General features: G+C 35.3%; 1 protein-coding gene across 2 annotated transcripts; it reads left to right on the forward strand.

Annotated features, from left to right (window-relative positions):
* The first annotated feature begins 10,794 nt into the window (after window positions 1-10,794).
* Window positions 10,795-26,762, forward strand: LOC131153314 (probable transmembrane ascorbate ferrireductase 3). 2 transcript variants are annotated; one of them, XM_058105533.1, is made up of 5 exons: window positions 10,924-10,978; window positions 11,068-11,248; window positions 11,391-11,439; window positions 16,188-16,387; window positions 26,337-26,762. In XM_058105533.1, exons 2-5 carry the CDS (start codon window positions 11,078-11,080, stop codon window positions 26,595-26,597), a joined length of 681 nt encoding a protein of 226 aa, XP_057961516.1. In that variant the 5' UTR covers window positions 10,924-10,978; window positions 11,068-11,077; the 3' UTR covers window positions 26,598-26,762. The 2 variants fall into 2 exon arrangements, with proteins under 2 accessions (XP_057961515.1, XP_057961516.1); XM_058105532.1 differs by having other exon boundaries at window positions 10,795-11,248.
* The last annotated feature ends 1,040 nt before the right edge of the window (window positions 26,763-27,802 follow it).

Consider the following 27,802-nt stretch of genomic DNA (forward strand, 5'->3'; position numbering starts at 1 on the left):
CAAGGTCTAGTGATAGGGCTACCCCTCCCTAGGGTTTGAGTGTGAATCTCACAGAAGATAAGTTACTTCCTCCCTTATTTTTCTATTTTTGTGATATGTGATTGTATATGTGCTGTTGTGATGTTTGCGAATCAAATGCTGGATTGTGTGTTCAAATCCATGTGATTTTGTTTGAAAATGAAGATCTATGTGTTGGCTTGTGTTTCGAGTGTTGGATCATGTGTTTAGATCTCAGTGTGTGTGAATTGGTTTCAGGCAAGTCCACTCACCCGAAATCAAGCGAGTTCAGCTTCGGGTTGACCCATCCTGGTCAACTCGTTGGGACCTATTTACTAAATGGGCTTTGTATATGGAAATGGGCCCACCTATGGTCTTGATAGATGTTTAGGCCCAGAGTTTCAAAAGGAGTTAGGCTCGGGTATGTTTTAAAATGGTTTTCGGATTGAGTCAAATTAAAAAAAAAATGGCTTAGGTCAATTTTAAAATGATTTTGGGCTTGGATCTGTCTTTAAAATGAATTGGCCTTAGGTCAGTTTTAAAATGGGTCATTTTAAAATAAGGTTTGGATGGGGTCAATTTTAAACAGAGTCGGGCTTGGTTTAAAAAAAATAGGTTTGGGTCCTCGGGATATTTTAAATAGGTTAAACCTAGGTTTATTTTGAGAAGAGTTAGGCTTGGTTCTTTCGTGGGTTCAATTCATGGGTTTTGGTTCAATGGGTTAGGTTTGGTCTATCTCTAGTTCACGAGTTTGGTTTGGCTCTGGTTCACGTGTTTGGTTTAGGTTCAGGTTCAGTGGCTTTGGTTTAGGTTTAGTGGGTTAGGTTCAGGTTTGGGGAAGTCTTGAGTATGTCTCGATTCTAGGTTCAAGTTGAGTTTCAAACCTTCTTTATAAAAATTAACTTGCAAATACATAAACCAATAGTTCTGTATTACAAAGTAGGGAATGGAAGGATTAGTCGATATTACTTGTGGTCTTTTAACTCCTCTGGTATTCTTTTCCCCTTCTTCTATGTCTGTCTATGTATCCTTCTGGGCTGGGAGGTCTATTTCTGTGTGTTGGATGGATACACTAATGGGTGTGTCTTCTAATGAGATTACTCCAACCTTTTAGAGTCTTTAGGATTGTTGCTTCTTTGCAATTTCTTCAAAACCTCTTCGTACTACTATTGAACTCTCTAAATATGCTTTCCTTCTTCTGTCAGTTTGCTCCTTTCTCTCAGTCTATGTCTGTCCTCTCTTTCTTCTTCAATGTGTCTTGCTATGTGCGGGACTCCTCTATTTATAGAGTCAGTCTTAGGTTAATATAGGCAAGGTCTAATCTTTCCTTTCTTCCTTCTTTCCTTCTAAGTAGCAATCCTATCACTTCCTTCCTATATCAATATAATCCCTAATTCTTGTGATATGGCCAATTCTCCATTCAATGGAGATTCTAGCTGAGAGTTTAAGGGGAGAGAGTCCCAATTTTGATTGATTTTTGCAATATTCTTTTGAGGATTGTTTCCAAATTGATTTGAAGTCAAGGTATCTCTACACATGTTTCTTTGGATTTTTTATTTTTCATTTAACATCTTTGATTCATTCAAATTTGTTTCTGAATTGGTGAATAGGAATCCTGGAGATGCATCGGAATATTCCCTAGCACATGAGCACAGCTCAGCTCCCATGTAGATTTCCTTTTTTATATTTTTCCTTTTATTTTGCAATGTAGTTTCCCTATATTTCTTAGGGAATATTCTCCCTATATTTCCCTATACTTTTTAGTTTCCATATATTCCTCAGTGTATTTTACAATGTATTCCCCTTTACTGCATCCTATTGGAGATGTGCCCCCCCTAAAAATGTAAAATTTATTTTGGGTAGTCACATGGGCTTTTAGTTTGTGGACTCAAAAATAGTACTCCTTGGTAATTAATATTAAGTACAATGACTGCTTATTTTTTTTTTTTTTTAAAAAGAAAGACAAAAAAGAAAGAAAAACAGACCAAAGACTTAATTTTAAAAACAAAGGAGACCACTTAAGCATATCATAAGACCCAATTTCCAACATGTGAAAAAATACCTTATGAATACCGTAACAAAAATTAAATTCCAATAATGTTGGCCTAACATGGCTTATGAATCTTATTTTGATGATAAGAAATCAAGGGAATTTAACATGTTTTGGTTAAAGTGATGATGTTTCCAGAATCAAGCATTAGAGTTCAATATCAAGTGATCACAAGAGTTATTGAAAACTTACATTCCAAAGACAAGTGATCAAAAGAAAGCTCAAAAAATCAAAGATTAACAAATCTTATGAAAGCTTAAATAATATTGAAGCTCAAGGTCAAGATGGATTCAAAGAAAGACATACATGAAGACTTCACATTTAGAATGATTAAGTCTTAAGAAAGTCTTATGTAAGTACTTCAATTGAAAGTCAATACGGATGCTTTGAAGCTTTTAGGAATGATTATAGACTTACAGACCCATTTTTAAGACCTTGGAAAATAACTTTTTTCAAATTTCAAATAAAAAATTCCAAGATTAAAAGCTAAAAGAGTTTTTAGAAACAAAATCTTAAAAAATAGTAAATTGAATGCTCAAACACCTGATTGAGTTTTATTAGGCGACTGAATTTTTATATATTTTTAAAGAAATGCAAAAAGAACTTTGACAGAAGCCTCACAAGTCCTTCTCAGGCGACTGACACAACACTGACTTTTAAAATATGCTGGATATTTAAAGGGACCGGCGCCTGACACCTTTTTGACAGATGACTGACATTCGTAAATTTTAAAATAAAGCAGTGTGGGAAACTTTCCAAAAATGATTGCTTGGGCTCTAAACTATGTATAAACTTGGGAAATACTCGAAGTAAACTTGGACAACACAAAATTACTTTTAAAACTTTATAAATACATGGAAAACCAAAGGATTTCCACACAACTTCATACAATTAGCAATCAAAGTCTATAATTCTCATACTTTTCAAAGGTTCTTTTGCTCACACATTCTTGCTAAAGTTTTACTGAGTTTTTGCTGATTAAAACCACACAGTTCTTGTGTTCTTACTAAGATTTTTCAATCTAAGGAAGAACCCGGTGATTAATTTCTTGAGCTTCAAATTCATTCTTTATTGATGTGACACCCTGATTTTTCATACCATATTAATCACATATCAGCCACGCCAACACCTCTGATACCATTTAAATATAACTTGACCCGAAGTGGGATACCGGGTAATTAGTCAAACTTATATAACAACCCTATCAGCATAAGTCAATATATACAAATCATCCAGAATACAAATAACCAGAGTACTATACATCCATCTATATATACATATATCTAACACATTCCAAAAACTAAACAAAAAATACTCTAGGGGCTTATTTCAATCACTCACCCTCTCTATCTGGATATCATCTCCCTCTATCTCGGAGGTATATCTACTCATCTATCATGGTTCCCATAAATATTTAAATGATTGGGTGAGACACATCTCAGTAAGACGGAATAAATTATTTACAGTGTGTGGCAGTATGAGTTTCATTATATCATAACATATATTCATTTCACTTATAATACCTTTCGAGGAAAATATACTAGTTATTCTCATAATCATATAGATATAAAACACAAGCTTTTATAAGCTTTATTTCCATTTCAACTCATTCGCATGCAACCCATATTTAACAGTGAAAGTTCCCGATGATAGGGGAGATTACATGCCCATACATGTAGCTCCCCTCTGTACAGATACCATTTGTAACCCTGCCTAACTCAGGTATGACTACAAGTGTTACTTATCAAGGCACTTACATTACTCAATAAGCCCTCAGGTGGTGAGTTTTACTTCGCCTTATTTATTTATGTTATTAAACTCATGCTCTTTCTTTTCACTTTCAATTTCATTTCATCATCTAGCACATAAGTGTCCTCGGTAACCAATACATCCGCATCTGTAACTCATGATTGCCCCAAGGATATTCTCTCCATGCCATGCTTCACCCCAAAAGGTCGAGGTTATGCTGCTCTGAAGATATTCTCCATGCCATGCTTCCCCTCGTGTTTGAGATTGTGCAGCCTGACGACTAGATCTAACCGCGGTTGGTCTACCCCAGTTACATTGTAATTGCCTTTTGCAAATCAATGAAGAACATGGTGTTTTTGGCCTACATTTTTTTTTTTCAGTGTACTATTGCATGCATGCTTTTTCTGGATTTTATGTTCTCACATATGCAGGTACACTGGTTGCTTTTATTGCACCATGCACTGTTTTCTCTCCCTTGCATTCTAGGTTCTTTCTTTCCACACTTCAGTGACGAAACTGAAGTTCTAAGTTGGGGGTAGGGGGTAGGAAAACACTACATGGCACATTTTAAGCACAAAAATGACAATTTTAAAATTTTTCAGGAAACATTATCGGTTTCATGACATATTAGCAAGGTTTATACTATTTACATACCTTTATATTGCCTATATGTTACATACATAGGCTTATCAATCATATGATGTTGTTATGCTCACTAACGAAGTAGTGAGTTATTTGTGCGTAGTTTCACATAACATAGCTTATGTATAGTTATGACACTCTATGTGGGTTGGCTAGTGATTCATCTGTGTTAATATGGTTATGTAAACTCTTGTATTCCCATGGTACTTTCAAAAGGCTAAAAACACACTCACATGTGGTTTGTAACACGTACAGGTCCTTGAGATCACTAAGAGAACAACTGTGGTGACTATGACACCTTGTGAGGTACTGTTGAACCTATTGTTTATTTCTTGAGTTATTGACGTCAAAATCTGAGTTTATGGAACTCAACTTCCCTTTTTATGGATTCTCCTTGTATACTAGTCACTTTTCTTGTATACATCTAGGTGATGTATAGTTGGGAGATAGAAACCTAGATCTTGTAGCCAACTTAAGACATGAAAATGAAGTCACCCCTAAAGATAGACTTATTTCATGGACTCCTTTTCGAGCTTAGTTTTCCATTGGTCATATGAAAACATAAAAAGTTGTAAAAACTGTCCTAACTGACCATGAAAAAAAATGCATAAAAGAATGAGCAAAAGAGAAAAAGAAATGAAAACTATGTACAATACTTGCTCCAAATATAAAATGGTCAAGCTAGGGGCACAACACATATGATTTTACATGTTTGAAGATTCTTCAGTTGTCCGATGCATTAGTTGTATTCACGCTGGGTCCATGAATAGGTCAACCTAGGGTGGTCTTGGTTGGACATGGTGAGTAAGTGAGAAGATGTTAGGGTGAAAGACCTGACACCTCGTCCATAGGCTGGATCCTATTCTTGTGAGACTAGTGCACTCCATGCTGAGCATCAGTTCTTCAAAATATGTGGGATGTTTGATTAGGATATTCTTACTCATACATGAAAGTGAGTAATAGATCATGCACTTTACACATGCTTTTTGATGTGGCCTATCCGTACTTGAATCTACACGATAATATTAACTCTAAATTGTAATTATTGAATTGATTCTCTATGAGTGTGTTTTTCTAAATGGCTAAACCATGTTGAAACTCGTATGAATGATTTTCTTTGGAGTTGTTTGTATAATAAAGTTATAGATGGAAAAGTCTATGTGTAATTAGGTTATATTCCTATATGTAAAATGGCAGAACTATGTTGCATGTGATATTACTTGGTGTTCACTGATATTGGTGTTTGTGGGTATCGCCCTGAAAACCCTCATGAGACTATAACTCATCCACTAGGATCAACCTAGGGGTTTAAAACCTTGTTGTATATGGTAAATGCAACCATGTTTCCCGCAAAAGAGGAGGTAGATAGGATTTTCTCAGTTTTCTTAGTTCTATTAGTTTTTTCTTTGCTCGAGGACTGGAAAAGTGCAAGTTGGGCGTTGTGATAAGTCCCTAAAATGCACTATTTTAGGCCCTTATTTACCTTTGTTTATCCTCATTTATGCAAAGTTTATTCGTGTTTCAGAAAATATAGGTTAAAACCAAGGAGTTAAGCATTACGAGATGCCAAGGGAGTATTTGGGATACTTAAAGGTCAAATCCAATGTTCAGCCAAGCTCCTAAAGCCTCAACACACATCAAAGGAGAGAAGACTTTGTTCTACCATGTGGTGCAACCAGCAACACAAAGGGCAACCAAGCCACTAGCTAAAGACTGCAAGATTCAAACTAAAGAAGATTTGCTGCAAGGTTCGACCAAATGATCCTCCTGGGTGACCAAGTTGAGTGACCTGAAGATTAGTGAGCTTGAGATGCTGAGAGTCTCGACCAGAGAGACTCTGAAGGGCGACCAAGTCGAGTATTTGAGCTAAACTGAAGATTAAGATACTGCAAATCTAGACCAAAAAGATCCTGTGTTGTGACTTAGTCGATGACACTGAAAATTTGAATTCTTGATTTCCCGCGAGTCTTGACCAGAGCGCAATTAAGAAAAGCATAGGCGCGACTTGGTCAACAGCGATGATCTTCTGCACGAGATTGCGGCAAAACTTTCATATTTTGAAATTCAAATCTTGTAAAGCGTAATGGGTATAAATAATAGCTACGAACATGTTCTCTAGGTTCCTCTTTGGCTGATTTTGGGTTAGTGACAAACTAAAAATGCCATTAAGAGCAAAACTAGATTAGATTTTTTGCTTTCAATTTACATTCCTATTCTGGTTCTCTATTGTATGAATGATCGTTAGTGACAAACAATTTGTTTGCAATACAAAGCCATATTTAATGCTTTCATCTTTACATGCTTTGATATTTAATTGCTTTCTGTTACTGCTTTCCTTTACCACTTTCCTTTACTGCTTCGGTTGTGAAGAAATCTTAGAGATAGGATAGCACTACGACTGATTTAGTCAGATATATGTAGTAGGCTACGGATACTAAAGATGTTTTGTGTGGTCGCTGAGATAGAGTATACTACAATTCCCGATCATGCTCTAGAAGATTGTTGCACTTTTGCTACCTTATGCCTTCAAACCGTTCCTCTCACTGTTTAGCCTAATACAGATAGCTGACCGAATAGAGTTTACGCACATGACATCCAAAGTATGATTCATCAGTCGAGCACTTCTTTGTAGGAGTAGAGATAATATATATTTTACATGCTTTCATTAGGTTGTTGTAAAAACCCCACCTTTACACTCTCTTGTTACACAAGGCTATAATAATAAACTAGATTGGAAACGGTTGATAATTGCACTTAAGTCCCTATGGATCGATACCCGACTTCCCCCACTTTTTACAAAACTTGGGATTAGTTAGGTTTTATAAATATTATTTTTGGTAGTTAATAACTCAAGTCTTTGCGAGCCTACCATAGGTCATGGCACGCGAGTAACCCATAGACTCCCTTAGGTTTGGAAAAGGGGGGTTGGATGGTCTACGAGCAACAACAGCATGCTATTGAGAATTCTCAGCTAGGTTCTCAAAGAGAGCCCAAGCCTCATTCTCATGCTTGGTAAGGAAAGTACCTCCACAAGATGCATCTACCATAGATCGGTCTCGCTCAACTAATCCTTCATAGAAGGTTTGAAATAATTGCCACTTAGGCACTTGGTGATGTGGGCATTTGCGTAAAAGGTCCCTAAAGAGCTCCCATGTCTAGAAAAATAGTTTCCCATCCAATTGTGACAAAATAGTGATGGCCTTCCTTTGCTAGTTAGTCTTCCCAATAGGGAAGTACTTCTTTAAAAACTCATGTTGCATAGTGGCCAAAGTGGTCACAGAGTTTTCCTCTAAGGAATTCAACCAATATTTGGCATTGTCTTTCAGAGAGAATGGGAATAGCCTCAATCGAAGGGCATCATCACCAAAATTAGATATTCGGATGGTGGAACAGATTTCAAGAAATTCATTTAGATTCTTGTAAGGATTTTCATTAGAATTCCCATGGAAATTTTGAAGTATCGAGATGATGGAAGTCTTGATCTCTAATTGAGCTGCCTTGACATATGAAGACCGGATGCAAGACAATGAGGTGTACGTGTTGGGTGTGAAGTAGTCTCTAATGAGACAAAGAGGTTACTCCTCCACCACATGTTGGCGAGGAGCTTGAGGTTTTAGGTTTTGAAAGGCAAGAACTGGATTACGTTTAGCCATGATCTTTGGTTCAGATGACTCATCAAACTTAGGATTAGAGGTGGATTTCCTAGTGGACCTACGGGATCTCTCAATCTCAGGGTCTATAGGAACTAACTCAGGATCCAAAGAACGCAAACCTAGCATAGACACAAGTAGCACACAATCAAGACTTCAGAGTAGCAAATAAAAAAATAAAAGAAAACAAAGAAAAGCAAAGTATAATTCGCTAAACTAGAAATTGGCTCATAACCATGACTTAATCCCTGGCAACGGAGCCAAAATTTGGTAGACTTGTCAAGGCTTGGGTCCTCAACTACCAAAAATAAAATTTATAAATCTAACTACACCCAAGTTCAGTAGAATAGTGAGTAAGTCGGGTATCGATCCATAGGGACTAAAGCATGTAAATTCTATATTATCAACTACTCCTACAAAGTGGATCTCAGATCATGAATCATACCTAGACTGTTGTTTTGCACAAGTTTTTTCTGGTCAGCTATCTGTCTTAGGCTAACGACTAAGTGAACCATTTAAGGGCATAGAGTAATGAAGGTGCACCAATGGTTCGGAGCACGATCGAGAACCAAGGTATATTCCATCTCAACGATCATGAATTCACCTCATACATGAACTATAGCCTAAGCCGTACAGGTGACTGAATCCCTAACTAAGCTATCCTATCCCCTAGGGTATCATCACTCTCAAAGATGTAAACTTGCATGGTATTGAAATGAAAGCATGTAAACAAAAGCATGTAAAGGATGGCTTCAATTTCAAACTCGAAAGTCTATCACTAACAATCAAGAATACATTAATTGAAAACCCTAATATACATAGGTCACAGGCCTTCATGAATCCAAGCATAAACTAGTACAGAAATTGAAATAGAAAAAAGTAAATCCTAATCAACTAATTGGCTCTCAATGGCTTTCTAGGTCTGTCACTATCCCAAAAGAGGCCAAAGAGGAACCGTAAGCACATAGTCAAAGCTATTATTTATGCCCAATAGGGTTTATAAGGTTTAAAATTCAAAACAGGAAACTGTAGTAGAAAATCTCACACAGAAGATCGTCACTATCGACCTAGTCACACCCATATATAGGTTCCCCTGGTTAAGGCTCTCAAGCATTCCAAAATTCAAACTTCAGCATCCTTGACCTAGTCCCACCCTTGGGTCTTGCTGGTCGAGACTCACAGGATCTCAATCTTCAGTTCAACTAAGGGTCTCGACTTGGTCGCCCTTCATGATCTCTTGGTCGAACACTTGGTGGAGACTTAGTATCTCTGGTTTTGTAGGCTTCAGTATCTCAACCTGTCGCCCTAAAGGGTCACTTGGTCGAGCACTTGGTCGAACCTTATAGCATTCTTCTTTCAGTCTAAACCTTGGAGTCTACAGCTTCTGACATGGTCGCCCCTGTGTGTTGCTAGTCACACCACATGGTCGAGTAGGGTCTTCTCTCCTTTGATGAGTTGAGGCTCTAAGGGTTTGCTTGAGCATTCGATTTGAGTTTTGTACACTCCAATTACTCCTTTGGCTTCTCGTATTGTTTAACTCCTCAATTTTAACTTGTTTTTCTTGAAATATAAACAAACCTTGCATAACTTTGAATTATGATAACAAAGGGCATTTACAAGATAAATAAAGACCAACAAAGGTAAATAGGGGCCTAAAATAGTGTATTTTAGGGACTCATCATCAAGCAAATAAGATATTCAAATTGGGGAAAATAAAATAAATAATTCATCTTCATGGGGTATCATTAGGGGTTGTGTCTTTCTCATGCCTTTGGGGATCCTAAGGTGAGAGTAAGTTTTGCCTTTTGCAGGGCTATCAAATATTTGAAAGTTTGGTAATTAAATAAAATGGAAGGATATGAGTCTTGATCAATTGATTTCAAATGTAATTTGAAGCTAATCAGGTACCTTTCATTGGACTGATGCAAAGGGGTACTAGTACATTCCCTTTGCACAATTTTACTATTGAATCTAACTTGGTAATGCAGACCATTTTTTATCGATATTCTCGAATTTAGGTATACTTTATAAACCATTGAATTGATAGTATACTAAATTGGTGTTCTAACCTCACCTAAAGTGTAAAAAAATAAAATAAATAAATAAATAAATAATAAAAGTTTAATGGTGACCCCATTGACTTGTATTTAACCCACTTCTCAGTCCCATACATCTTATCAAGTTCATATGATTTTGGGTTTATTACTTGTTCAAGACGATTCAGAGATTCAACTTCCCTTTTTCGAGAATTAACCTTTCCGGAAATAACAACAATTAGCGTCCTAAATTTTACATGCAAATTAAAGCAGTTACTTAAAAATATTTCTGAATGGGACAAGGGTTGGATGATTGAGAACGATCAAGATATGGAAATGTTGTATGTATGGTTTATACGTATTCCTACGTAATAATTATAAAATAGTGAAGCCTTTATTTATTAACCTAAAAGCTTAAAAGTGTTTAAATAAAAAGAAAAAGGTGAGTAATGTAGGTATCCTATTATATATATATTCAGCCAATTAGAATTGGATGAATCCAGCAGTGGTAAAGAAAGGCATAAAGCACTTTGCTTTACAATAACAAATAGCTGGCAGAGCTAGCTAGGGTGCCTTGCTAAAGCGTCAAGCAAAGGTAAAGAGAGCAGAGGTACTAATATTTGTGTCTTTAGCATAATATAGAAAGAAATAGATTGCCAGAATTATGGTTATGGCTATACACACACACACACACATATAATATATATATATATATATATATATATATATATATATATATATATATATGAACCCACAGAATTGACTGCATTGCTACTTTCACGACCAAAAGCAACGCTCCCGCATACATACATATATTAACTTTGGCCGATAGATCTTCTCCATCGATCGCCATCGTCAGCACCACATCTTGCTTTCTTTCTTCCTTCTAGTAGTTTAAATATTTCATTAACGTTAATCTCCCAGCCCGTTCGTACGTAGGTAGGCCGGTGGCGATGTACTCCATCGAAACGACGACGGTGCACACATATCAACGGCCATCCTCGGGCATAACGGTGGTGGCGCACTTCTTCGGCCTCTTGGCTCTCACTCTCTTGCTTGTTTGGCTGTTGCATTATCGTGGGGGTCTGGACCTTGATTCTGACAATGCAGATCGGGTTTTCAATGTAATTAATAAACAAGCACCATCAACTCCTACTAAATACATATATACGCCATGAGTACTGATGCATGCATGTATTTTAATTCTCCTGCAAAATTCTGCACATGTTATTTCTGTGTTGTTCTAAAGCCATCTTTTCTTGGCAGGTTCACCCGTTCCTTATGTTCTTTGGATTCATTTTCACGGCTGGTGAAGGTACGTACCTAAAGACATCAATATGTTATTTCATATATAAGCTATTTCTTATGGAAAACTCTATATGCATGCATGAGATGGGGGGATATGGAGGGAGAAAATTTGAAAAATAAATTTTGATAAAGTAGGGTTTCAAAGTGTGATAGAGGAGCTAAAACTCATAAAACACAAAGTATGCTTTAAATGATATTGGAATACCCTTCCTATGAAGGTGGTAAAAGACAGGATGAAAGCACATGATCAAATCAAAGGAATGCTGCTGAAAAATAGAAGAAGATGAAAATAGTAAAAACAGTGGCAAAGCCTCCTCTTGCATAAGAGGTTAGTTAGAACAGAGAGTTTTGATACTTTCAAAGAAGATGACAAGGCAAATACCGATTGTACCAATAGAAATGGTCAAATAAATAAATAAATAAAGAAGGCTATTGATTTGAATTTCAAATTTGGGGGTAGCAGAGGAACCAACTGTAAATAATGACAAATAGAAGACTTGGCTAGACTAGCAAGCTTATAGGTTGTTTGGTACCACTGTGATAAATTGTGCAAACAAAAACCAAAATTAAAAATAAATATTAAAAATTGTAAGATAAGCTTTTTTAATTTTAGGATAGGGAAATGAGAGAGAAAAGTTATTAGGAACTCATGTCACCCCTTTTAGAAGAGTATGCGTTCTCTCAAAGTAAGGAAACTTATTAGTGTGGACAATACAAATCATAGAAATTGTAGAAACTATAAAAAGGAAGAGAGACTACACTAGAGGAAATGAGAAAGAGAGATTAATAGACAGAAAGATAAAGGAAAGAAAAAACAAACCCCCCACAAGAGAAGGAGAAGGACAGAGAAAGAAGGATGAGAATAAAAAAAATATAGAAAAGAAACATTAGACTAAAATATTTTCTTAAAGCTTGATAATGGCAAAACCTTTTATTCATTGTGTTATAAGGCTATTGGTAGATACCTTTTTAAGTTTAGTGTAACTCTTGTTCCTAAAAATATATGGGAGAGATTCTTTTAATAACTCAACCTTTACCCCACAATTCAAATGTGCTAGTTCATTTCACTTGAAATTTATACATGTAATAGCCTTCAATTATTTTTCTTAAGAAACGTATGTAGTCATATCCGAAGTAAATCTCTACCTTGTTATTGAGGACATATCATATGCGCTTGTTATTGAGGACATATCATATGGACAGTATTTAGAATGCGAGTGATGTAATACTTCCCAATTTGGCCAACCTAGCTTGGTGATAAGTTACCCTTTGTTCTTACTCAAATGGTTAAGTGACTCTCTATGTGTAATTTAATCATCAAGTGGCTAGCAACTAACCTGCCTCAGTGATAAATTACCCTTGGACCTCTTCAACTTTTAGGGGAGAATTTCCTCATATAGCCAGCTAATCATTTAAGATAAAATTCCCACAAGAAATTTACATGCCCTAAAAAATTCTAAACCACTTATTTATAAGTAACCAAGATTATAGGATTTCTCTTGATTTATCTTCTTCAATCTTTATACACTCTACTGAATGAGGGATCCCAAAAAAATCTCAACCGACAAGCCAAACATACATACACTTAAGAGGGCTCATCTTCAACTAATATTTTCGCTTCATGCTAAAGACTTGTCTCAAATCAATGAAATGTGAATTTATGTTTTTTGCTTTAGTTGCTACATCATTGATGTCAATGTCTGGAAAATTATGTTCTACAAAATTAGGTTCATTGCCTTTGATACGTTGGCCCTACATTCTTTGGGCCAAGTTGCATAACCACCCACTTAAAGTTTCACAATGCACCTGGGCATCTGAGGGTTGTTTTATGAATGTCCTTATCAGCAATATATATTTGGTTAATTAGGTGATGTTGCATTTAAGTTTCTAAAATCTACACATGCAAATTAAGCTTTCTATTCCTTTTGATAATTGGAAGAATGTTCAAAAATCACTTCATATATTTTTTCATCCTAATAAAACCAACACCAAATAATTAGTGAATCTATTGAATTCAACATTTATTTTAAGAACTATTATTTTAGATAGTCAATTGTAAGGAATATGCCTCTTGGTAGGGAATTAGTGGAGCTCTAATTTCTATCCAAACAAAGCTTCTTTTCATAGTCCTAGGCAAAGCAATCTTTGAACTCATATAATAAGGCTATCGACTTCTATTCAAATTATGGCTTAAGATTGGAAAGATTCTCATTCCCCTGGCTCAAATAGATTCCCTTTTTTGGAAGGATATGTTGTAGTCATTAATGTAGGGAATTTTTTTGGCCCTAGATATTTTCATTCAAACTCATCTTTTCTTTCCTTATATTCATTTGGCCAAGCCTCTCTCTTGTACCAACTCCTTAATAGAATCCTTCTCATTTCTTGAAGAACTTTTGCAATGTCTCTTATTTATTGACTAAGGTTCAGTAATCCTCCCTCCAAGTTGGTCAAATTTTTATTAACTTCTAAAATGGTGGTGCTTTTTGACATAGGAAAATTGATAGGGTCCTTTTGTCCTTAGCCATTAACCACAACAATAGGCTAATATCTTCATCATTCAAGCGAGCCTCGGGAGCATGAGACTAAATGATCAAGGGGTGAATGTCAACTAGAACTATTTTAGTTATACCACCTAGCCTCCAAAGAATCAAAAACTTATGCAGTGAAGAAAGAACACAAACGTTGCATGGGTTCAAATTGGTTGTAGTTGCACTTTGTATCAACCTCAAAGGATGACATTTTCATAGTCCTTAACCTAACTATTAGATCTAGCAAGGCAATGCCCAAGTTTTAGTCTCGTCACCTATTAAGTCAATCATGGTCATTAGTCTTGGGCCCAAGCTTAAGTGCGAAGGCTCAAAATGGATTTTATTATATAATAGAGCCCTCTTAATTTTGGAAGAACGTAAAATAACTTATGAACATTAGGAAAAACAAAATAAAGAGGCAAAAGCTTAATTTCAATTACTAAGAGTTGTGGTTATCTCCCAAGCTAACAATCACATAAAAACTTCTAAAAGAACATGATTATTGCTAGGACAAATATTTTCATGAATTTTGGAGAGTTCTTGCTTCTCTGTATATAGAATGAAATTGGCTAGAAGAGTTTGCAAACTAGGGAGGAGTAGCCGCTTGCATAGTGAAAGCATGATCGAGATCCAAGTGAGCTTTGTGCCCCACTCACAAGTTGGCTTCAGAATGTAAAAGGAGAGTGTAGCTTTACGGTAAAAGCCTCTAGATGGAAGGGTGTCCTAAGAAGAGGTGGTGCCTTAGTTAATTAGACCAAATGCAGAAATGACAATCACTTGATGTAGATACACATTTGAGGAGCTTGACAAGAGTAGACAAGCCATTCATTATGGTGATTCAGGTGATAAAAAGCATGCTTAGGTATGTGATTTTTGAACCAGATAACATTTGACCAATGAATTAGGGGTGCCTTTTTCTTAGAAGATTCCAAGTTAAGCAAGCCAAAATGGTAGATGTTTTAGAAGGGGTGTCTTTAGCCATTAATCAATTTCCTCACTCTAACAACTATGACCAAAAGTTGTGTGAATGACAGCAACTCTGACTATAATTGGACGCCAACATTAGTAGTAGTTCATGGGACATAAGCTTCTATTAAAGGGTTACACAAGTGTCATTTATGAAAGGAAATGTTGATACAAAAGTCATTAATAATAAGGATTGACATGCGAGGAAAGAAGAGGCTATTGTGGCTCAATGTCTTCTTCTAGGTGTTGGTACATTTAGCATTCTCAAAGCTTTTTCGAGTGTTTACGCTTATTTGTGGCACAACATTCTGCAAAATGTAATATTCTTTTATTTGTAATCATATTCTCTAGATTTAGTTCATGGACCAACAATAAAGTATTTTATCCTATGCTAAACTGAAAATCTTTACCATCAAATGATGAATTTTTTAAAGTTTAAGTTGCATTTTTATAATATTTGCTATCTTTTTTAAACAAAAAATATCATATTGATGGCTACAAATTCCATAAATTTATTACACACTTTATTTTCTTTATTTTTAAGCTGTTAATAAAAATTTAAAACTTATAAATTATAAATTATAAATTTCTGTCCATCTCAAACAAAACTTCAAATTCTTATTTACTCAATCTACCCACTATATTTTGATGAGAATAAGTCATCTCTTTTTATATATATTTTTTCAAAACATTTTTATATAGATAATTGTACCTCAAACGTTAAGGCTCCATTTCGAGCAAAGATTTTGTTTGAAGAAATAAAAGGAAAGGAAAATAAAAAAAGAATTTGGCTGCGGATGGATTAATATCAATGGAGGATGGTGCAATTTTCAAAACTTATAATCAAAAATCTCACAAAGTTTTTGCAACTTTCGTCACATTTAATTTTGATGGGCATATTGTTGTAAGATGATAAGAAAGGATAGAATTCTGTTTACTTTTTAAAGAATTATAAAAGTATAATCCTTATTTTTCAGTTTGTAATATTCACATGAGGAAATTATATATATATATATATATATATATATATATAATTATAAAAGTATAATCCTTATTTTTCAGTTTGTAATATTCACATGAGGAAATTATATATATATATATATATATATTTACACACACACACACACACCCACTTATAAATACACCGAAAGTGGACCCAGTAGTTATATATAAAATTACAAAATTTCCTATGCTCCAAAGAGAGAGCATATGATTAATTTTGACATTAAAATTTGTGGGGTTTGGTACGTGACGTGAGCAGGAATGATGGCATTCAAGACGGTAGCGGCTGAAAGGAGAGTGAGAAAGTTCGTTCACATGGGGGTTAACCTAATAGCTATTTGTTTGGGGATTGTTGGGATACATGCTGTCTTCAAATTCCATGACATGAAGAATATCGCGGATATGCATAGCTTGCACTCCTGGATAGGCATCGCAACTTTTTGCCTCTTCATCTTGCAGGTAACTTTCTAATTTAAATGCTCTTTATTATATTATTAGATTGTATTTGTTATATTATTAGCAAACAAAAATTAAGATTTCATACTGATCCATTCGTTCGTAGAGTTATTTACTCGATTGCAGACAGAGATCCGTAAAATCGAGATCCTAATGCGTATAGATACAAATGGCCCAACGGGAGTAAGAATTTTTAGGAACACTTGTGCCTCTTTATTATATTATTATTGTTTTTTGATTATTATATTTAGTAATCAAAAATTAAGGTTAGATTTGAAATTTTTTAAAAATTAATTTGATTTTATGCTTGTGAGATCTACGTAAGTTATATATTTCTTTTAAGAAAATGAAAAAGTTTAGGAAAAAAAAAAGACACTTGCGTATGATATTTATTAACTTAAAGAAAGTTCTATGATGATTATTTTTTCGTAAAAAGTGTACATAGTGTATATATACTGATGTCATTAAAAATATGTATGATGGTGATTAGGACTATAGGTAGAGAGACCAGAGAATTTTCAAGCACAATAAGTGCACATCAATGATCTGTTTTGAATTCTTATCTTTTTGCTTTAGTGATGGATGGACTGGCTAGGAGTATCCAAAATGAGATTCCATGATATATGTCATTTATATATAGATGATATTGTCTTGATTGATGAAACTAAGGATGGAGTAGAACCTAAATTAGAATTATATATATATATGGAGAGAACCTTTAGAATCTAGAAGTTTAGGATAATTAGAAATAAAACAGAATATATGAAATGTAATTTCACTAATAGTAGAAGAGATATTGGAGACAAAGTTAAAATTGATGATAAAGAAATCAATAGCATTGGTATATTTCGATACCTTGGATTTATTATACAAGTTGAAGGAAAAATTTTAGAAGATGTAATACATAGAGTTAAAGCAAGTTGGGTAAAATGGATAAGTATTTCGAGTACGTATGTACTTTGTGATTGTAGAATACCCTTAAAATTAAAAGGAAAGTTTTATAGAACGACCGTAATACTATGCTATATGGATCAAAATGTTGATCATATGCCCTTTCTAGGTCAACCTTTAAGGTCATCCACCCCGATCTATTCCTTAATCTTTGCATAGATTGCTTACATTCTTGAGCAACAAATGCCATTTTCTCCCCTCTTGCTAGGCGAAGTAACTAATGATGTTTTCTATTATTGTAATATGCATAAGAATAAAGAATGATTTAAGTGGGCTTATAATCCAAGATGTTGTATCGAGCACCCCACTTGTGTCAAACATTAATACTATAACTAATGCTATTGAATATATAAAAATTAAAGTAATGCAGAAAGTAATAATAAAAGACAGTAATAAAAACAATACAAAAATTTAATGAGGTTTAGTGCAAAATTACCCACATCGTCAGGCGCCGCAATCAATCCACTACTTCCAGACAAATTATGACTATGAGGTGTGATTACAAATAGAGAGGGGAGCTCTTTATATAACTTCAACCTCAAGTTCAAAAAATATTTCCCACCAATGTGGGACAAAAAAAAAAAAAATTCAAACAACCTTCCCACAAATGTGGGACAAACAAAAAACCAACAAATCTCCACGTTGATGATAAATTCAACAAATTTTCAGTGACCAACATTCTCTGAAGTTTCACATCATCGGCACCTTCCAAACGTTATTCAGACTTGCAGAATATTGATCAAGTCCAAACAACGTTTGAACTTAATTGTTGTTGTTAGGAACCTGTGAGCATCCAGATCAAAGTGACACCAAAATTTTAATGTGGTTCGGTCAACAACAACCTACGTCCATGGAGCACACACCAAATATTTTCTATTGCCGGAAAAATTACAACTCTTACATACTCTCTCTCTCTCTCTTCATCCCTTCTTCCTCTCTACTCTCTCTAAGCTTCTCACTCTATTTGCACACTTTCTGTGCTCTCTCTTATAACTTCCACAGCCCTCTATTTATAGGGTTTGGAATTTTAAATCACAATTAAAATAAAATCAATCATGAATGGAAGTTACAACGGAGAGGTTAATGGTGGATAAATGCACCGCGATTCTGACTCAGCTCCTAGCTTGCAACGCGTCTCCAGCTGTGTCTCCTAACTCCATCTCTAACAATCTCCCACTTGGAGATAGAGGCAATCAGTATCATGAATAAATGATGTGCTCAAAATATGTCTTCAGGCATGAAGACCAACTGAAGTTGAACACAACTTTAGCTTCTCTGTAGTCGCCACCTTCCTGTCTGCTCGATTACTTCGGACTAATCTGATGGCTGTCAGCTTCACAACTGGTATAAAGATGTTGGTGTAGTTAATCCCTTCCTTCTGCTCAAAGCTTTTGACTACCAACCAAGGCTTGTATCTTCTGGAGCCGTCATGCTCCTCTTCGATTCTGTACACCCACTTGTTGTGAAGGCTTTTGGGCAACTTCCACGTTCTGTTTGAGGTGAGGGACTTCATCTCATCCTTCATCGCAAGCTCCCACTTGCTCGTATTTGCCACCTGACATGTTTCATCATAACATTTGGGCTCTCCTCCATCTGTAGGAAGTAAGTAATCAATATACCTTATGTTTGGTATATGGGACCGAGTCTTAAGCTCCGGAGCTAGAGTAGGAGACGGTGGTGCGATGATCTGCTCCACTGGTTCCTCAACCTGAGGATTCTCGGCATTCTACTGTTGTGTCTCGACACATTCTGAGTAGACTAGTTCTAGTCTCTTCTTCTTTGGGGCATGGGTGTTTATCTAGAAACTAACCCTCTTCTGTTTCCTGACTATACAATCCTCACACATGTCAATCTGCACTGACTGTAGACCACTCATTTTTTCCTTTGAGTGCATCACTCTGAGTCCCTTTTCGCTCATGTGACCAAGTCATTGGTGCCAGATGTTGCTGTCATCATTTCTTGCAGCAACTGAAATAGACATGGAGGCATTGGAGGTTAGAAAAAGTGTTTTGTTTTTCTCACCTCACGCAATCGTTAGTACACCCTTTAAAACTTTCCATTCATCGCCAATGAATTTCTTCGTGTATCCCTCATCTGCCAACTGACTAACCAAGATCAAATTATTTCTCAGGTCTGGAATATACCTGACATCCTTCAGCTTCCATACTGACCCGTTTATATTGATCTTCACAACTCCCTTACCCGTTATGTCGTAAGGTTGATCATTGCCAAGGTACACCTTACCAAAATTACCTGGTGTGTACTTCTCTAGGAAATCTCTGTAGCATGTGGCATGAAATGAGGCTCCGGAGTCTAAGACCCAAGACTCCTGCTTGTTCTCCAAAGAGCAGATCAACATCTCATCATTTTCGGAAGCAATATTTGCTTCTGTTTTTGCCCTCGTCTCATATTCTTTATTCTGACTCCTACATTAGTTCTTGTAATGACCAGTTTTCCATAGTTCCAGCACTTAATAACTTTTGTACTCTGAGAACCTGTGACCTGAGTACCTATAGGATTTCTGGATTTAGACCGCCTGGGCCTAGATCTACTGTAGTTGTTTGATTGTCCATACCTGTTTCCTCTGCCTCGACTCTCTATGTTCAAGGCTGAACTCGAAGTAGAGCTATAGTTTGGCTGCATTCTTATTTCCTCCGTCAAAATCATGTTGACGATTTCATCATATACAAGCTTTAATTTTCCTGTAAAGCTACTAATGACAGTAACGATACCATTCGAACTTTTAGGCAACTGACTGAGAATCAGTAGGGCTCGAATCTCATTATCAAATGTTATCCCGACTGAGGCGAGTTGATCAGACAACTCATTGAAGTTATTCAAATGCCTATTAAAACTTTCATCTGTAGACATGTTCATCGTAAATAATCTTTTCATGAGATGTACCTTGTTTGCCGCTGAAGGCTGCTCATAGGTATTAGAGAGCACATCCATCAGAGACTTGGTGGATGTTATATGCTTGATATTGAAAGCCACAGATTTCGACAACATCATTCTGATGGCTCCGAGGGCTTTTCGATAAAGAAACTCCCACTTGTCCTCGTTCATGGATGTTGGCTTACCCTTCAACGGTAAGTGCAATTCCTTCCCAAACAAATAATCTTCTATTTGCATCTTCTAGAAATTGAAATTGTTTCCATTGAACATTTCGATTTTTGAGCTCTTTTCATTCGACATCTCAATTCACTAATCTAGATATGGAATTAGCTCAAATGGATAGCACGTTTGGATCTAGAACGATCGAAAACCCTAGAAATGGTTCAAGTCGCCGAAAAACAGACCAAAAACGACTTCGAAAAGTTCAGTCAAAGTTTGGTCAAACCTGGTCAAACTTGGTCAACTTTGTTGACGTGGAGCCCGCTGACTTGGCAGTGGGGCCCACCTACTGATGTGACAGTGGGGCCCACCTTCTGAAGTAGTAGTGGGGTCTGCCACTGACGTGTCGGCTGACATGGCACCACTTGATAGCGTGGCACTCGCTGACGTGGCGCGCTGATGTGGCGTTGAGGTGGCGGGTCGGACCTGGTTCTCGTGGACCAAGTCTTGGGTTGATCCGGTCTGAGTCAGCGTTTGGGTCTGGTCAGGTTCCCTCCAGGTCGGGTCGAGGCTGACCGAGTGATGACAACGCGTGCAATGCGTGCGGCGCATAAGGGAGCTTGTTACCGGAGTGTGGCTGGTGCGTGGAGAGGCGTCTTCCTCCGGCAAGGCACGTGAGGGCGCATGAGCCTTCGTCTGAACTTCGTTCGAGCTCCGACTTGCACGGTTCTCTTTGTCTCGGCGAGCTGAATGCAATAGTGGCCTCAAAACACAGTTTTGATCTACTGGACAGAACTCTGATTTCGGGATCACTTCCAATCTGGCTTTTCTGCTCCAACCGGACTCTGATACCACTTGTTAGAAACCTATGAGCATCCAGATCATAGTGACACTAAAATTTTAACGTGGTTCGGTCAATAACCACCTACGTCCACAGAGCACACACCAAATATTCACTATCGTCGGAAAAATTACAACTCTGACACTCTCTCTCTCTCTCTCTCTCTCTTTCTCTCTCTCTCTCTCTCTTCCTCCCTTCTTCCTCTCTGCTCTCTCTGAGCTTCTCACTCTATCTGCACACTTTTTGTGCTCTCTCTTTCAACTTCCACAACCCTCTATTTATAGGGCTTGGAATTGAAATCACAATTAAAATAAAACCAATCATGAATGAAAGTTACAACGGAGAGATTAATGGTGGATAAATGCACCGCGTTTCTAACTCAACTCCTAACTTGCAAAGCGTCTCCAGCTGTGTCTCCCGACTCCATTTCTAACAGTTGTCACAATCTTTGGTCAACATATGTACGAAATTTTTAGCTGTAGCAATTTTCTGAAGAATTATTTTGCCGTCATGAATTATATCCCGTATAAAGTGAAACTGAACGTCGATTTACTTCATTTGTGCATGGTACACTTAGTTCTTTGCCAAATAAATAGCACTCTAACTATCACAGAACACAGCAATGTGCTTCTAAACAACTCAAAAATTTTCAAGTAAACCTAGCAACCAAATAGCTTCCTTAACAGTCTCTTAAGCTGCCATGTACTCTGCTTCTATTGTAGACAAAGTAATGGTAGACTGTAATGTAGACCTCCAACTCACTAGACCATTAGCAAATGTAAAAATATATCGAATAGTTGATCGACGTTTATTTAGATCACTTACAAAATTAGAATCCACATATCCAACAACACGTTGATCAATAGTATATAGTATTATTGTTGAGAATTCCACTTGTGAGTTTGTCCCACATTAGGAAAAGTAAGTGGATGATGGGTGCTTGTATACACGGTTAGTCCCAAGACCCAATAGGCTTAAACTTTTGGGTCAAGTTGATGCTCACTCATGTGTATTAAGCACACCTATGGACTCGTCCGATGTTAACAAGTGGTATCAGAGCCGACGGTTTATAACTTTGGGTAAGCAACATGCCTCGAAGATGGATTCGAATAGGATCAAGACGTGGAAGGTAGGACTATTCGGAGGCCCACATGGAATACAATCTGAGACACGTAAGGTGGGACAGTAAAGGTCACTTGAGCAATTGTTGGAGAATGGGTCCCATGAGGGAGAAGATGACTTCCTTTCAAATGAGAAGTAGTTGGAACTCACAAGTGGGGGTGCAGTTGGAACTCACAAGTGAGGGAGGAGATTGTTGAAAATTTCGCTTATAAGTTTGTCCCACATTGGAAAAAGTGAGTGAATGATGGATGCTTATATACATGGTTGGGCCCTAAACCCAATAGGCTTAAACTTTTGGGACAAGTTGATACTCACCCATATGTATCAAGTATACCTATGGACTCCTCCGTGGAACACAAGACTTGTCTGATTTGTATAAGGATCATAGTGAAGATTTTATAAGTTGTATTGGAAAGACTAATTAGTTGAAATTGGCTAACATTCTTAGAATTTTCTTTTGGGAAGTGATGTTTTGAAGAATGTTGTCAAACTTGGTTAATTACTATATTGTCCCGCAATAATCCAATATGTTGAATGCAAATGGATTAGAAGCCGTAGGGTTAGGAAATTTATAATGCTTCTTAGGCTTGACAATTGCAAAAAAAAAATAAAAAAATAAAAAACTCCTCACTAGATAGGTAAGTATCAGCTTCATCAAGTGTAGGATGGCTTGAAATCTATTAAAAATAAATTTGAATGTTCTTAGTAACACAAAAAAAATTCTAAGTAAGAACATTTAAAAAAAAAAAATTCTAAAACTGAGTCAAAAATTATTAAAGTTTAGTTTTTGTACGTACAAATTTTTTTTATGTATCATAAAAGTGATAATTCAATATGAAATATCCTATTAAAATAATTAATTATACAAATTGATGACAAATAAACTAAATTTGGGAACTAAAAACACTTGTTCTCTTACTTTGTGTGTATGCATGTATGTGTACATATGTGTGTGTATACATATATATAGATACACACACACAAAGCCACACACAAACATACACACACACAGAGATATATATTCTTTTAAAATGTTAAGCAATTCTCCTTTTTAGGGTAAAAGAGAACAAGAAATATCATATGCGACCATTCTCGCGAATATTTTTAAAAATTAGGGTAAAACACACTAACCTTCCTTAAAATTTGACAAAAAGATAATGTTTTCCCCTAAGGTTTCAAAAATTTCAGTGACCTCCCTTGAGGTTTTAAGAATTCCAAAGATGACACAAACCCCCCTCCTTATATGTTACAAAAAAGATAATTTTTTTTTTTTTTTTTTATGGGAGGTTTATGTCTTTTTAACAAACCCTAAGTGAAGTTTGTGACAATTTTGAAACCTTAAGAGCGATCTTTGACATTTTTAAAACCTTAGGGGACGTATCTGTTTTTTTACCGAATTATAGGGGAGGTGAGTATGTTCTGCTGTAAAAATTAAGATTAGACAAGTTCAAGATAAGTATAGATAATTCATTATTATATGATACTTAAAAGCACATGCATAACAATTTATGCCATTAACATATACTTATATGCGCTTTAAGAAGTCAAGAAAGGTTTACTTAGTGTAATACTTTATACAGTTGACTTAGGTAACAAGCCTTTAAAGGTTTTTTTTTAATATTATTTTAAAGTCCATAATACAAATAAAATGTAACTTATACTAATCATGTCTCTTTAGTAGTTTGACTTTGTTAGCAATTTGACATTTCTTATCTTTTGAAAAAAAATTATATGTAGAATTAACAAATGGGTTTACTCTACTAACCATTAGGTATTTAATTGTATATTCTTTTTTTCAAAATTTTTTAATTAATTTACTAAATTTAACGTAGATCTTCAGATTATTCAAACCATTTTATATTTGAAAATTTTTTATGTATTCTAAGTTTCTAGGTCGCAACTTTATTTATTATTTATTTTATCATTTCTTAAAGGTTCATTGAATCTAAACATCACAACTGGCAAATGTGATGTTTTCTATCCCATGTCCTTTACATATTTCTCAAAATTTGATTCTGAAATCTTTATCATTGGAAATTCAATTAAATCTTGGACCATTATGATATTGCACATCTTAAATCACTTTTTATCATTTTTCAACCAAAAATTTACAATATAAAACCCTAATATTTTGGAAAAGACAATTAGTTTAATTTTTTTTTATAAATTCAATAGACCATTGGGATCTTTTAAATATTAATATTGATTTATTGATTAATTGAATTTATAATTAAAAATATAGAGTCATTAATGCTACTTCTTTAATTTATTCTTAAATTAAACTTTTGAGTTTGCATATCACATCCAACCTCATTTGGTACTTTCCCCCCCCCCCCCCCCTATTATTAACAAATGACTTTATTGTATGCATAAACTTGTTTTCCAACTTGCTTTCAAGTAGTTTTATATTGGACAGTTGCCTCTACACTTGAAAGAGGTTTGAAATGTGATAGGAAGTACTTATCTTTTGTGCATGTGTGTAAATGTGTGTGTGTGTGTGTGTGTGTGAGAGAGAGAGAGAGAGAGAGAGAGAGAGAGAGAGAGAGAGAGAGAGAGAGAGAGAGAGAGAGAGAGAGAGAGCATTATTGAATGAAATTGATTTTGTTTGGGTTGAAAAAGTGAGATAAGTAAGCTAGTTACTTTGGTTTAGTTTTGACAATTACAATAGGTTGCTTTTGAATTAGGAATTTTATTTGAAGAAAAAAATAAATAAGAAAAAAATTTATTCTCTTATATATTCTTTTTATATAAAATACTTTTAAACATAAACATTTGTTCTAATATAATTAAAAATTAAGAAAATTTGAATATTGACAACATATAAAATTAAAACTTTATTAATTTATATATATCGTTATTTTTTCTCACTTTTCTTAATAACCAAAATAAAATAAATGAATTATTTCTTTTCTTTTTTAAATTAATGTTTTTTAGATTTCAAAGGAGACATTAATTTAAGAAAATTTCAATATTTAAGTTATTAAAAAAAAAAAACAGGGGCATATTATTTGCTCATTATTTTCCCAAAAAAATAGAGAATAGCTATTCCTCATCTATTCTTTATTATGGACTCATAAAATGTTTCACATTTTTTTTTTACTTTATAGTAACAATATATTACTAACCTACTAAAACTGATTTATCCCTAAAAATAGACATTTCGTAAACCTAATGGAACATTAACATTTTCCTAAATATTGTAATCGTGGACACAGATAAATATAGGGATAGAAGATATCAACTTCTTTTGAAGTTTGGCAGAAAAAAAAAAAAAAAAAAGACGCGAACTTCTCATATAATTTTAAAATTTTCATAAATGTCTTCTAAGGTATGGTAAAAAGATGCAGATCTTTCCAAAGGTTCTAAAAATTCCATAGATTTGTACTAAAGCTGCATTTGAAAGCATCAATTTCGGACATTAAATTTGAATTTGAATGGATTTGAACAAAATTTTATATTATATTTTATTCAAATTCAATACAATACGAATCTAACGCCTCTCCAAATATAGGCTAAAATTTTATTTTTAGGACATTATACCCTATCTGGTCTGCCCCTTTCTCGAACCCTGCATATGCAGGAGCTTTGTATATCGGGCTGCCGTTTTATTATTATTATTATTATTATTATTATTATTATTATTATTATTATTATATCCTATCTCTATAAGGAGAACCTCGTGTTTTATTTTTTTGGGTTAAATCTTAGGATATGTTTATAAGATTTCAATATCTAGGTTCGCATCTTCCACTAAATCTCATGAAAAATCAGTAAAAATTTTTAAAATCTTAGGTAAGTTTGTGTACAGCTTAGTAAGTGGAAATAAAACCAAATCAAATTTATGCTTGATTTTACCATATCCTCCCTCCATTCAAAATTTCATTTTGTACTTTTTCCATCCATCCCATTTCGCAAACTATTATATGTATAAAACTTGTGCAAGCGTTCTATATAACAATTTTATGTATGGTGGGAATATTGCAGTGGCTGTTTGGATTGGTGCTCTACATGTTTCAAGCGGCTTCAGCGGCGACGAGGGCACGTGCGCTTCCGTGGCACGTGTGCGGGGGAAGGGCACTGCTGTACATGGCAATATGCACGGCGGAGAGTGGGTTGATGGAGGAATTCACTTTTCTTCAACTCACTGATCAACACGAAGCTCGTTTAATCAACTGCGTTGGCCTCGCAATCCTCCTCTTCGGCGTTTCCGTTGATCTTTCCCTTGTTCTCGGCCGCTACGCTTAATTATTCTATTTCTACACCTAAATATTTATATATATTGAGTTGTGAGTTGTGATGTTTGCAATTTATTTATTTATTTATTTATTATCATTATTATTTTATTTTTAATTTTTACATTGAACTTGAATAAGATGGATCGATCTAATATATATATATCACCCTTCCTTACGCCATTGACTATTTATGACTATATATTTTAAAATTGAATCGAAAGACTATGTATATGCACAAGATCATATATAGTAAAAGGAAGATTTACAAACACATTAATGTCATTCAAGGAGTCTAAACATGGTATTACAAATTATTAAAATCCTTAAAAAGGGGCGAGGCCCAATTAAGTGGAGATTTGTGCTTCCTAGTTTAAGAGCAAGAAGATCAAGCACTGGGGCCCCGAGCATAAGCTCAGGTGGTAAGGAGGATCACCGGACGGTTTTGAAAAAATGTGAAGTCTGGGGTTCAAAACTTGCCGCCTGCAGTGCACATTTGTGATTTACTTCCTACGTGTTGGCTGAGGATACAACTGGCGCAGGTGTGAGATTAGTCTGGCGCGCAAACCCAGAAAACCCGGTGTATAAAAAAAAAAAAATCAAGCATTGGAATCGAGATGTTGCAGCTAATGTACTTACTTGCCTAAATTCTTATACATTTTACCATGCATAAATCAGGAAAAAGATTAATTATTAAACTTCAAAAATCCTAAATGAAAAGAGTTTGGTAAAAGGAGGATTTTTTTTCTTTCTTGTGGAAATGAATTCACAAAAAATTCTCCTAACTGAAATAAACTTGATTATTTGTAGAGTTCTTTTATAATACTGAGGTCTATTCGCTATGAACTTAAAAGATTAACATTTGCAACTAAGAGACTTGCAATGCATATTCAATGGCTTTGGAAAAGACAAACCTATTTGTAAAGACGAATGCCAATGAATTTGTAGAGGAGAATAGGAAATGGGTTAGAAAGGGTGGGTTTATGTATTTAAGGTTCAATGTGTGTATTGGAGGTGGAGGATTAGGGGAATCCAAATATGCAGAGACATAAAGAGATTTTTCTTGTGTATGTTGGGATTTCCTTAAAAGAAAACTTTGTGTGTGTGTGTGTGTGCATGAGAGAGAGAGAGAGAGAGAGAGAGAGAGAGAGAGAGAGAGAGAGAGAGAGAGATAAGAGGTAGGTGGAGTGAAAGATATATAAAAGGGAGATATTTCTG

This window comes from Malania oleifera, chromosome 4 (genome assembly GCF_029873635.1).
Source record: "Malania oleifera isolate guangnan ecotype guangnan chromosome 4, ASM2987363v1, whole genome shotgun sequence".
Taxonomy (NCBI): domain Eukaryota; kingdom Viridiplantae; phylum Streptophyta; class Magnoliopsida; order Santalales; family Ximeniaceae; genus Malania; species Malania oleifera.

Excerpts from the sequence above, each read along its gene's own strand:
- LOC131153314 (XM_058105532.1), top strand. The coding sequence starts at position 11,078 with ATGTACTCCATCGAAACGACGACGGTGCACACATATCAACGGCCATCC. Across the intron at positions 11,440-16,187 it reads CATTTTCACGGCTGGTGAAG|GAATGATGGCATTCAAGACG; the intron begins GTACGTACCTAA and ends TGACGTGAGCAG. Across the intron at positions 16,388-26,336 it reads TTTGCCTCTTCATCTTGCAG|TGGCTGTTTGGATTGGTGCT; the intron begins GTAACTTTCTAA and ends GGAATATTGCAG.